Here is a 12,934-nt window from a genome sequence, read left to right on the forward strand (position 1 = left end):
GACTTGTCTGCCTCAGCCTCAGCATCAACCTTGGTTAAATAGCGAGGCAGCCACGCGTATCGCGCGCCACTTGACGCCAGACGACAAACGGGCGCGCCAGCCAAGGCACTCACGTGCCTCGCCATCATGTCCGGCACATCTTTTTATGACTTGGGCTCGCCTTTTGATGGCACGCCTTTTTATGGATTGGGCACGCCTTTTGATGACACGCCTTTTGACAAATTGGGCACACCTTTTGAGGGTGCGACTTTTTAAGGGTCCGACAAGACTCTGTAAACTGTCCCGACATTAATTCCGGTTAGCACCTTCATGGGTCCGACAAGACTCTGTAAACTGTCCCGACATTGTTTCCGGTTAGCTCCTTCATGGGTCCGACAAGACTCTGTAAACTGTCCCGACGTTGATTCCGGTTAGCTTTTACAAGGGTCCGACAAGACTCTGTAAACTGTCCCGACATTGATTCCGGTTAGCTCCTTCATGGGTCCGACAAGACTCAGTAAACTGTCCCGACATTGATTCCGGTTAGTTTCTACAAGGGTCCAGCAAGACTCCGTAAACTGTCACAACATGGTCTGCTACAACGGTCCGCCATGACCCCATAAACTGTCTTCTACATCGGTCTGACACCGCCATCCAGTGTCCTCTACACCGTTATGACACCCCCATACAGTGTCCTCTACAACGTTATGACACCACCATACAGTGTCCTCTACCACGTTATGACACCCCCATACAGTGTCCTCTACAACGTTATGACACCACCATACAGTGTCCTCTACCACGTTATGGCACCACCTTTCAGTGTCTTCACCAACGGTCTGACACGACCATACAGTGTCTCCTATCCTTTTTTATTTTTATGTATTTTCTTGTTTTGTTCCTCTCTTCAAACTCAAGTTGGTTAGTTTCTATCCTCCTTGAGTTTGCGGGGGGCTGTTAGAATTTACCATAAACCTACCACCACTACCACCTCACCTACTCCACTAAACCTAACCCACTACACCACTACCACCTCCACTTCACCTACTCTCCACCTACTCCCAAACACACTCCTATATAATAGGAATCCTTGTAATTGTAATATACACAACAACATATATCAATCAATAATACAGTATTTTTAACTACAGATTTACAAGAGGCATCCCTCAGGCTCCACTATTACAAACTAGTAACATTAATATGCAATCTCCTAAAGTTGATGTGCAAGCAAAAAAAACACTGCCGATACTGCTTTTAGAAGCAATGTATAAAACCTAAAAGGGTAAACTCACTAAAATACCCAAATACATCCAAATTGCGAACCCACATTACAAACAACAGATAACAAAATGAAAACATGAAACTAACAAAGACAGGCAAAACGACACGAATAGTATCCACAAACTTATCCAGCAGACCAACATCTAGTAGCAGCCGCCTAATAGCAACATTGCAGCAGCAGCAGCCGCCGCCGCCCAGCAAGCATCAACCACAAGGGCGGCAGCAGCAACAAACCAGCAGCTGCAGCAGACAAATCTGATTCATGCATCTCAGATGAGCTTGGTGCATCTGCAACCTCCAGGCCAGCTGCATTATTTGACATTCCTAGGCGCATTTCAGAAGAGATGACCAACATATAAAGGCAGTTTAATAGGAGCTACTCAAGCCAAGTTCTTTGCTAATCCTTGCATTATAAATAGAAGGAAAAAAAAAAGTATGTAAAATACCCACTTTGGAGGAGAACATCCTTTCTTCTCTACATGATACAGGTGCATTAGCCTCTTGTACCTATGAAAGTATTGTCAACTTCTGAATATTGGCTCCGCTTGGTAGATTTTTGGAGCTCGCCCTCCTTCCAAAAGAAAAGGAGGATTCATCAGCTTCAACAAGACCACCCTACACAAAGCTTTTGCATTTGCAATTTTGTTGAAGCTCAAGGGTTGTACAATGTTAAATTTGATGTATAAAGAGAAATAGAGAATTGTATTATTGATTGATATTAGATCTGATACATTGATATGTTATATTACAAAGCAGAGTAGCTCATTATATAGGAGAGGGTTTGGGTAGTAGGTGAGGAGTAGGTGAGGGTAAATTGGTGGTAGGTGTAGTAGGTGTGGTAGTAGGTGGTGGTAGGTGTAGGTAAATTCTAACAGCCCCCCGCAAACTCAAGGAGGATAGAAACTAACCAACTTGAGTTTGAAGAGAGAAACAAAACAAGAAAATACATAAAAATAAAAAAGGATAGGAGACACTGTATGGTCGTGTCAGACCGTTGGTGAAGACACTGAATGGTTGTGTCATAACGGTGTAGAGGACACTGTATGGGGGTGTCATAACCATGTAGAGGACAGTTTATGGGGTCATGTCGGACCGTTGTAGAAGACAGTTTACGGGGTCATGTCGGACCGTTGTAGCAGACACTATTGTGACAGTTGTGGTGACAGTTTACGGAGTCTTGCTGGACTCTTGTAGAAACTAACCGGAATCAATGTTAGGACAGTTTACAGAGTCTTGTCGGACCCATAAAGGAGCTAACCGGAATCAATGTCGGGACAGTTTACAGAGTCTTGTCGGACCCTTGAAAAAGCTAACCGGAATCAAATGTCGGGACAGTTTATAGGGTCATGTCGGACCGTTGTAAAAGTTGCACCCTCAAAAGGTGTGCCCAATTTTTCAAAAGGCGTGCCATCAAAAGGCGTGCCCACTTTATCAAACGATGTGCCATGAAAAGGCGTGCCAGTTTGTCGGGCGTCAAGAGGCGCGCACTTTATCAAACGATGTGCCATGAAAAGGCGTGCCAGTTTGTCGGGCGTCAAGAGGCGCGCGATGAGCGTGGCTGCCTCGGCTATAAGACAGAGGCTGAGGCTGAGGCTGAGGCAAAAACACCTGTGAGAGATATTCTGAGAGATTTCTGAGAGAGATTCTATATAACACTCTGTTGCCCAAAAAATGGCTTCATCGTCTTCCCGCGGGCTGCTCACCCTCTTTCCCGACCTCAACGAGTCAACGAGAGAGAGAACTTGTGCGGTGGCACTGGAAACTCAACCAAGCGCCCCGGAGTTTGCTCCGTTGAACTTTCCGATGCGGTCGGTGGAGCAAAGAATGGCAGTGCAGTCGGATGTGGAGGCCAATCAGTATACTCTGAAGGCATGTGTGGAAAGCATGACGGCGGTCACAAACTTGTCGAACCGGCTGCAGAGTAGGACAAATGAGGTGCAGCATTTAAACTCCCAGCTGGCTCTGCTCCAACGCATGTATAAGGATGCGCGAGCAGAGATAAGCGTGTTAAGGGCAGAAAATAAGGAGCTGAAGCGGAAGGCCACCGTTATGTTCCGATTTGGAGGGCCGCCATATGCTGCAGTGGAGGAGCAGGGAGTAGTGATCATGCCCAGTGGAGTGGGAAACACGGAGGCAATACCGGCAAGGGCCACTCAGGACGGAGGCAAGAAGAAGAGACCGGCGGCAGAGTAGAGAAGAAAAATCCTGCCTGTGGATGTGGTTGTTTTGTGTGTTTTTTTTTTTTTTTTTTTTTTTTGGGTGTAAAATGCTGATCGGGGTTGATCCCGGCATGAAAAAAATGACAAGTTTGTGGAATGAAAACCGAGGTGGGTGTGAATGGTTTTTTTTTTTTTTTGAAAATAATAATAATAATAATAATAAAAAATAAAACGAAGTGGTGGATCAGCAAGAGTTGTGAATCAGCAAGATTTTTTTTTTTTTTTTTTTTTTTTGAAACAATAAAATAAAGAAAGGAAAAAAATAATAATAATAATAATAATGAAATTGGAAAGCAAACGTATGAGAGAGAGGGACAAACTCAGGTGGATGGCATGATAAAAAAAAAAAGGCAAAAGAAATAAAAAAAGAGAAAAATGCAAAGTGGAGACAAATTGAGTGGAATTCGGTGGAAAGAAGTGAGAAATCAGGATTATAAATTGCTTGGGCTAGTGGTAGGGTCCACCAGCACTATTCACTTCAAAAATGTGGAATGGTGAGCATGTGTATGCATGTGCTCTCTCTTGTCAGGATAGCTTGACAGGGAGAACAACTCACACACAGCACTAGTCTCTCTGTCGGTGGTGTTCATGGGCAGGGGTGAAAAATAGATTTCAAAAGGGAGAGCTTTTCTGAGGGAGGAGAACAACTCACAGGCAACACACACTCACACACAAAAAAACACACACATACAGCAGCAGCTGAGAAGAAGAACCAAGAGCCATCACCATGGTGACTGCACAGCCAAGCCACTGCAGCCCATAGCTCTGACCACCACGACTCACTGGAACAGCAGAGGACCAAGCAGCTGGATCTGCTGGGCTGTTGCAGGGGTCGTTGTCATTGTCGATGTCCTCGATCAAAACAGGGCTCTTGTAGATGCCCCTGATATGGTGCGTACCCAAATGAATTTCAAGAGGCTTTCACTCACCGATATCACGATTGACATTAAAAGGGTTCCAAAGAAGAAGACTCTGGTTGCAGCCATGGATGCTGCTGATGTCAAGAACAAATGGGAGAACAGTTCTTGGGGCAGGAAGCGTATTGTGCAGAAGAGAAGGGTTGACCCAGATGAAGATTTGGATGCCCGGAACTGGAATGTGGATAAATCAAAGAAAATGTTGGAAGAGACAGGAAACTGAAGGTATGTGTAGAGGTCCGGCGGGCGGCCAAGGCGAGGCTGCCGCCCGCCGGTGAAGCAGAATTATTCGATTCTAAACCTGCTCTGATACCATGTTAAATTTGATGTATAAAGAGAAATAGAGAATTGTATTATTGATTGATATTAGATCTGATACATTGATATGTTATATTACAAAGCAGAGTAGCTCATTATATAGGAGAGGGTTTGGGTAGTAGGTGAGGAGTAGGTGAGGGTAAATTGGTGGTAGGTGTAGTAGGTGTGGTAGTAGGTGGTGGTAGGTGTAGGTAAATTCTAACATACAATGTGATGGAAAATCAGTTCCATGTGTATTTTCAAGCAGGAGGGACATATTCCTGAATTGCTGCTACAAGCTTATTTTGATCCTCCTCAGTTTTTGTTCTTATTAAGAAGGTACATGCCACAACACTGTCACTGTCAATGTTTTTGTTTCCCACGTCACCCTACAAAAAACACAAGTGAAATTTCCCACCATAAAGTGCATTAAAAAAAATGCTTCAGAGAAAATTTCCATAAAAAGCAACCCATGAGAATCCTTCCCACATATATATGTACAAGCGGTGTGTGCAAACGCACTTGCAATTTTATATTTAAATTTTTGGATAGTATGATGGTTGAGGAAAACTAATAACAATTTTGGACGGTTTGACAAAAGAAACAATTATTCTTACTGTTATTAGATGTGACGGCTACTGAGTGGGAAAGAGTGACAGTTACTAGGTATAAAGACATTCTTGGAAAAGTTTAAAAAAAAAAAAAAAAAGTGACAGCTTCCAACACAACTCTGGTGCACTTTATATAATAGAATAGTTATCCCATTTATTTATTGGATAAATAGAATAGTTATCCCATTCTAAACAGTGTTGTTAAAAAAAATCCTATTGTCAAATAAGTGTTGTTGTTCTGCAGTATACAGACATCTAAGACCTAATGTCCCCAAAAGTTATGTAGCCAATAAAATAAGGTTACACTCTCACTTTACAGCGGGGGTATTGAGAGGTATGAGATATCTTAAGCATTTAATGAAATAATGTCTAATATTAAGTATGAAATGCATGATGGCTTCATCAAGGAACAAAGATACAGCGAGTAGAGCTACTCTCAATGCGTCAAAAAAAGATATGCATTAGCCAAAAGAATACAAAATCAGTTCAAAATGGATGGGGGTATTAGTCAGAAGAGAGTACTTAAAAGCCTACCTCAGATGTTAAATGCCAACGTTGTACATTCATGCTGTGAGTTCTACTTTTTGTGTACCCGGAATCACCACCAACCTCATCATCAAAGAAATCACCACTAAAATCAAGGAGCCATCTGTCATGAGATCGTAGGCCATCATTACTATCATCATCAGTCAAGAAAACAAATGTTTGGGAATCAATAAGCCTTCTATAACTAATTTTCAAAATATATATATGTATATATATAAAATAAGCCTTCTACTTTCTCAAAATAATCTTCTTTTGTAACTTGTAAAAGAAAAAAATAAAACATAATTTTTTTTAAAGATTCATCATGCCTTTACTTGTTTAATTTTCACATGTGAGCACTAATGCACAACTCTACTTTCCTTCCTTAAACACAACAAAAATTTATAAGAAACTCTTGAATATTAGGGAGGCAGTCTTGAATGGGGGAAGCATCCCTTTATCACTCAAATTGAGCTTTGGTTCATCCTTTTTCCTCAAAGAAGTGAAATATCCTCTAGAACTTGTGACCTTAATGGCAATAGTTTCCGGTTTATAGCAAGTGAATTCAAATCCAACTTCTCTCTCTCTCTCATGGTCAAATTTCAAATGGTTGATAAGCAACCCGGAGATCCTAATATTTGAAAATGAGGGTCTGAGCAGCTTCTTCAATTTGCTAATATAGTTAAACCCAATTTGAAGAAGACCTGGTTAGCTCTTCATAGTAAATCCTCTGACTGGTTCAATCCATAATTTGTCTTTGTTTTTTTTGATGTTATGTTAGGGACTGTTTGACGCCAGGTACTCTAGGTCTGGCTGAGTTAATTTGTAGACTGTTGTTTAATTAAACTAATATTTTCAGGGCTGAATTACTAGTGCTAAAGATTTTAAGTTTTCCAAATTAAATTTAAGGATAAATTTTTTAGTATAAAATAATTTAGAAACCACTGGTTACAAGCTTTCTTATCAATAAGTTAAGATAATAAGGTGGATGCATGACATTCCACTCAAACTGTTCTAAGGAAATCTACCAGTCTCTATCTGATTATTGTTGATCTTGCAGCCTGATTATAGGAAGTGGGAAGTACTTGCATTTTTATGAAAAGCTATACAGCCGGTAACTAATTGTGCATCATAAGGCCTAAGAGTCAAAGGGGCTAAGTACCCTGTGATAAAAGGCTTGACATGAACTAACTTCACTTTTAATAGGGATTTCAGTTTCGTGCCCTCAATAGAAGTTATAAACAGTCCAATTCTTAGAAGGCTTTCTGCATGAAGGTCTTTATAACATCATGGGGAAAATGGTCCATCAAAATAAGCAGTCTCTAAGATGAGTTTCCCAACAGTTTCCTCGTGGTGTTGTGGTTTCACCACAACTAATAACATCCTAAAGTGTCTAAAACAATAACCGTCACTCCTTAATAATTTTCTATGAGTGTTGTTGTACTTGAGTTTTTCTTATTTGTTTACTCAGCTCAGACGAGGAATCTGAGACACCAGACATTTTTGTTTCCTCCTTCCAAATGTAATTGATCTAGCAGGAGTATAAACGTCTGACGTTGGAGTGCTATCAGTCTGGAGGGAAAAAAATTGAAATTCATAGAGGTGTGTTTGATTTACTTACCAATCAAAAAGCCTGGAGTATATTGTCTTTGCCAGGGCATCACGACTTGTGACAGCTGAAGCTGGATCTAGTGGTTTTGTAATATTTCCATCTGGAGTTACTATCACACGCTTGCAAAGTGAGTCTTCAAGTGCTTTCTCATCACACCTGGATATAAGCATATTAAGATGATATAAGTATATAGTTGAAGTCTTGAAGATGTACCAAACAGTATTTAATAGGTCAAGTTGATTAGAGTTCTGACATGAGTAGCTCTGCAGCTGTTTGAAGATGGTAGTGTGCTTTCTCATCTTTCAGTTTTGAAGAATTTGTTTCATTCCTTTTGACGAAGTCAATGTTTCCAAGATGAAGTATTGCAGCTACCACACGGAATATAGCATCCTACAAAAAAAATTAAAATAAAATTCATTATATTAATTTGGATTCATAAAATGGCTCATTTCAATAATTTTCTCTGTTTTTGCACATAGTGGATACACACACATACACACACACGCATCTGCTTGTCCTGGCTGATTCCTACAATATCCATGGCATTTCTGGTCTCCAGATATTCCCTTGCATCATCCACATTTGCCACTTCATAACAATTGGTTTGATTTAGATAGTGGTATGTTTTTGGGTCTCCTAGTTTGAATTTCTTTGCATCCTGGAATAAAATATTACTGTTAGCTCACTATATATGGTTATTGTCATCATGTCAGCGGTGATTTAGATTCAATTGCATAAGCTCACTTCAGGTGGGGCTGCACAGAGCATGTAAAAGCAGTGGTAGTTCCTCTCTGGGTCAGAGACTTGGCAAACACGCGATCTTTCAAGAAGATATGTTCGAACTGCAGCTCCAGAGATCTTCCCATGCTTATCGAATTGGATCTCTACAAATTTACCAAAACGACTGGTACAACCATTCAGTCATGTAAATTTTCTTGTAAGTCAAACCATAGAAGTAGATAGAATGAAAAATAGGATATATTTGAAGGAAAAAAAGCATCCAAATTATCTTAGGATATATTTGGAGGAGCAATTAATCCTAGAATGGAAACAAATTAGTTACCTCATTTCTAGCAATTGCTTTCTCCATAGCTTCACATAATCCCTTTGTATCCTGACCACAACATTGCAAAGTCAGCAACATTTGGACTCACCACAGATCCCTGTCATAAAAGAAATATAATCGCAATGCTCCTTATTACAGGGCCTCACTGTCCTGGCATAAGCACAGTTAGTCTACACAACCATCTAGATGAGATGTAATATCAGTAAAATAAGCATTTTTCTTGCATTCACATACCACCAACAAGGTAACAGAATATTTGCAGAGCAAGCACATAACATTAATTATCATACAACAGGAGAAGTAACAGTGTGTAGGATTCTATTATTTTGATTTCTTCTATCACTTATTCTCTATGCATTTTTTGAGAGAGAGATTGGGGAAAGAATACACTACAGTGAGAAAAGCAGGTACCATAACAGATAGAGACAGCAATGGCATAAACATTTTTAGAAGAAGTGGAACCAAACTGTTTGAATATGGAAAACAGAATAGCACAAAAGCAAAGCAGTATTAGTATAAAGATGTTACAAAAGAATTTAAGAAATACCTCAACAGGCCATCCATCCACCACAAATACATCCAAAGAAAAACCATCAGTAGTTGAGAACACGTGTGCCTCACGGATGTTAAGTTTGTTAGAAAGCAAAGCAGAAAGCTAGAACAAAATGGGAGAGAGTTAGAAGCCAACAGTTATGTAAAAAATAAAAAAAGAACAAAAAGAAAAGATAAGTCTACCAAATGGATGCAAGACTTCTGCTTTCTCTTTTCTTTTTTTTTTCCTTTCAAATTTTCATTTGATTGCTTACTTCATTCAGGACGTAACTGCATCTTCAAAATGGGAGGACTGCAAACAACTCGTTGAAGATAGACAAGAGACATGGTATTACTTGTCAAATATTGAAATGTGAATTTAAGTCATTAGAAGAAAATCTAGAACTTGTTCACATCTCTTTCTATATATGTATATATTATTTCTCTTCTTTCAGGAAATTAAAATTGTTGTATAGCCTTAATGGTTTTGTGTTACTTTACATTTCCACAAGAATTCAAACCAGCATTAGTGACATGTACAGACACCTGTTCGCCTGAATTTAGTGTTCATGTGTTTGGCACCTATTTAGATCTATGGAATCCTGCACCCTGTACTTTCTTTTGAAACATTCAGAAGAATGTACATTTGGTGCCACTATTTCCATTTATTAGGAATTTGCTGCAGCAATACTATTCCTCTCCTTGTACTTTGATCATTCCTGATGCTTTAATGGACCCATGTCCTTTTTTGTTGGTTATGTACAGATGGAAGGGGTAAATGATTGACAGTAATGTGTTCTTATTTATCTACCAAAAAAACCCGACCATAAACAATCATGCTTGGTAGCAACTACATGTTATGACTTGCTAAGATGCCACATTCTGTGTCTGACGCCCTGTATCCATGTTAAAATGTAACAATTGTGTATATATTAAGAAATTGCACCCAAAAATTAGTCTAATATTGTAGATCAAAGTATTTGCAAGCCTACCCTTTTATTATTATTATTATTATTATTATTATTATTATTATTATTATTATTATTATTATTTTGAACTCCCTCAAACTTCTATGAAATAATTTTCTCTCTGCTCTGTTTTTTGTCATGAACTAGCATTATCACATGCCCTTGTGCAGGTTCAATGTGGAAGAGAGCTTCTTCAGGGAGATCTTTGAGAAATACAAAACAGAACTGAAAGAGAAGGCAAAGGAGAAGGAACGAAAGCGAAGGGATGATAAGGTATCCAAAGATTTCTGTCTCATTGTTGGCACTGTAGATACTAACATTTACTTAAAACTATTTTTGCATGTTTGCGTGAGGCGCAGTTGTGTATAATTCAGTTTTCCATACAGAATCTGATATTATTCAAGTACTTTGCCATTATGACTACAATTCTTTGTTAGAATATGGCAATATGCTCAGTAAAAGTTGTGTTTTGTACCTATTCCTGTTCTACTTCAGTTCGCTTTGTCAAACACAATATTCTAATGTAGAGGTGGGGTGAGGCTTTAACGTTGTGGTGCAAGTGTCTGTTCCTTATATGGATCAAATTTTTTGCTTAAGCCGAGAATTTTAGTCATGCATGATTGATGCTGGAGCAATCTTCCTTGAGGAGAAAAAAGTAGTGCTTATTGTTCATACTGCAGTACTGTTCACAGAATTGCAGCAATTTCTGCTCACATGCACTGTAGCAATACTGTAGCCCAACATTTGATTATCATTGCATCCTCAGCAGCAATACTATTGATCTCCATTCAACAAAGCCTTGTCCCTACTACTTAGGTCGGCTTCATGAATCCTGTTTCACCATAGTTTGAGCTCATTTTGTAAATTACATTACCAAGAAGTCTCTGAAATTTTTTGACGGTGCACCATACGATGTTAATTGGTTGGTTTGTTTTTAAAAAATGTTCAACAGTAGATTTGATTAGGGTAATACCATTCCGAGCCTTTTGTTTCAGTCATTTTCTTGGTATTGATTCTAATGGTTGCACCTACTTTGCTTGCAATTATTTTCATGTTCTAATATTCCTCAAGAAGTGAAATCTTGGTAATGAAACCACTTCAAACAAACCCATTTCAGAAATGAAGACAAAATTAAACTGAATGGGTAGAATAAACAACCAGAAAGCAAGAGTTCACAGTTGGGTAAATAGAAGAAGGGGTAGAGAGAGAGAGAGAGACCGAGAGTGGGAGCGAGAGAGCGAGAGAGCGAGAGAGTGAAAGGGAGTGAGCAAGAGAGCGAACCAGTTAGCATCGGTGGCGGTGCTGATTTGCGGCGTACAGGGACCAACGGCGCTGAGGATGCGCAGTCGTGAGGCTTGCAAAGAATTTTAAACTTGAAATAGATGTTGCAAGACAAGGTGACAACATAAATGACAAGCTCCACAGTAATTAAGTGACATTCAACAAACCAATTACATGACTGAAGCAAGTCTATTGCATGCATCTCAGGTGAGGCCAAAGAATAAACAGTTGGATTTTAAACTATTGAGCATAATGGTAAAAGATATACATAATCAGAATTTCAAGTTCCATAGATAAGTACCTCTTCCCCCAACAGTTTGACCTGCTTCCCTGCAATGGTGCAATTTTGTATGAGCAAAACAAGAAAATAATGGGCTAAATTCTAATCACCAAAATTGTATGTGATTGTCATAAAGGTGTATTAAATCAGAAAAGGCAAAGTTCAAATAATCTGGACACTAACATGGGCATAGTGATTGCGTCAAAAATTGTGTACTGCTATATGAAAAATAAGTGTACGTTGATAAAATAACTGGTAATAATAAGATTGCCAGGCTTGAAGTTAGCTTCTGTTACCAAACAAATTTAAAAGTAAAATCACTTACCGGGTTGGTGGTTGCCGACCAACCTGAGATAGAAGAGTTTGCTGTAAAGTCAATCGTTGATAAAATAGAGAAAACAGAAGTTAAGAAAGAGATGGAATGAAGAAATAAAGAAACAACCCAACAATCGAAAATTAAACATTTTAGAAAATTCATTTTAGAAAGATGGTTTTAGAAAATTAATCATTTTACAGATGATAATGAGAATAGAACAACACTCACAAACTAAATCCACAATCGAAGCAGTTTTTTTAATTAAAAAAAAAAAAACCCTAACTTTAAGCTAATTCCAACAACCCAACACGCAACGCAACACATGAAAAAAATATTGAAACTCCAATACAAAACCCTAGGACAAACAATCACATTAATCGCGAATTTCGATCGCTAAATGATGGGGAAAAAACGAAAAAATTAAAAATTCACCTCGAGTTTTTGCAAGGCGACCGACTCAGACGCGCCGGTGATGCTCATGAAGGTCTCGATTGCTTCTTGATTGGGTCTCACCCGAAGTCCACAAATTTGTAGAGAGATTGAGAAAGGGTCTTGATTGTATTCTCCAAACTGATTTGTGTGTTTTTTCAGAGAGAGAGAACAAAAGAGGGGTTTACCTATCCTAGAAAAAAAGAGGAAATTTTGAGAGGTACCATCGCCTCCTCTTTTAGAGGCAGATCACCAAAAAAATAAATAAATAAATAACAATATTTTTTTGTTTTTTTTTCAAAATTAAAATTAATTTGAGAACTATAAAAATTAAAAATATATTTTTAAAATTTTTAAAATTATTTATGACTTCTTAAAAGATAAAATTATACAAAAATAATAAGTATTTTTTTATTTCTCATCAATTTTTTTTTTAGTTTTCAAAAAAAAAAATTCCAAACAAGTTTCTGCAAATAAAACCAAACATATTGAAATTGATAATCTAACATTCTTTGAAAAAGTTTAAATTATCTCAAATTAGCCATCTCAACTTACGAGTGTGTTTAGCTTGGTGAGTTCATTTTGTGATCTAATTCGATGATCACTTTAATTTTACAAT

The 12,934-nt window shown here is 38.5% G+C and overlaps 1 protein-coding gene across 13 annotated transcripts; it reads right to left on the bottom strand.

Annotated features, from left to right (window-relative positions):
• Positions 1–589: 589 nt before the first annotated feature.
• LOC145788959 (myosin-12-like) lies at positions 590–12,530 on the bottom strand. 13 transcript variants are annotated; one of them, XM_082881685.1, is made up of 12 exons: positions 12,319–12,529; positions 11,896–11,918; positions 11,592–11,620; positions 9,317–9,354; positions 9,058–9,165; positions 8,508–8,558; positions 8,189–8,348; positions 7,935–8,102; positions 7,698–7,834; positions 7,454–7,600; positions 5,842–5,983; positions 4,718–5,085 (listed from the first exon to the last, which is right to left on the bottom strand). In XM_082881685.1, exons 4-12 carry the CDS (start codon positions 9,319–9,321, stop codon positions 4,957–4,959), a joined length of 1,047 nt encoding a protein of 348 aa, XP_082737811.1. In that variant the 5' UTR covers positions 9,322–9,354; positions 11,592–11,620; positions 11,896–11,918; positions 12,319–12,529; the 3' UTR covers positions 4,718–4,956. The 13 variants fall into 13 exon arrangements, 12 of the variants coding, with proteins under 12 accessions (XP_082737800.1, XP_082737795.1, XP_082737788.1 ...); XM_082881682.1 differs by having other exon boundaries at positions 11,896–11,936; XM_082881693.1 differs by having other exon boundaries at positions 4,719–5,085; positions 9,246–9,354; positions 12,319–12,527.
• Between the last annotated feature and the right edge of the window lie 404 nt (positions 12,531–12,934).

Source organism: Camellia sinensis, chromosome 1 (assembly GCF_055761805.1).
Source record: "Camellia sinensis isolate YWXY chromosome 1, ASM5576180v1, whole genome shotgun sequence".
Lineage (NCBI taxonomy): Eukaryota > Viridiplantae > Streptophyta > Magnoliopsida > Ericales > Theaceae > Camellia > Camellia sinensis.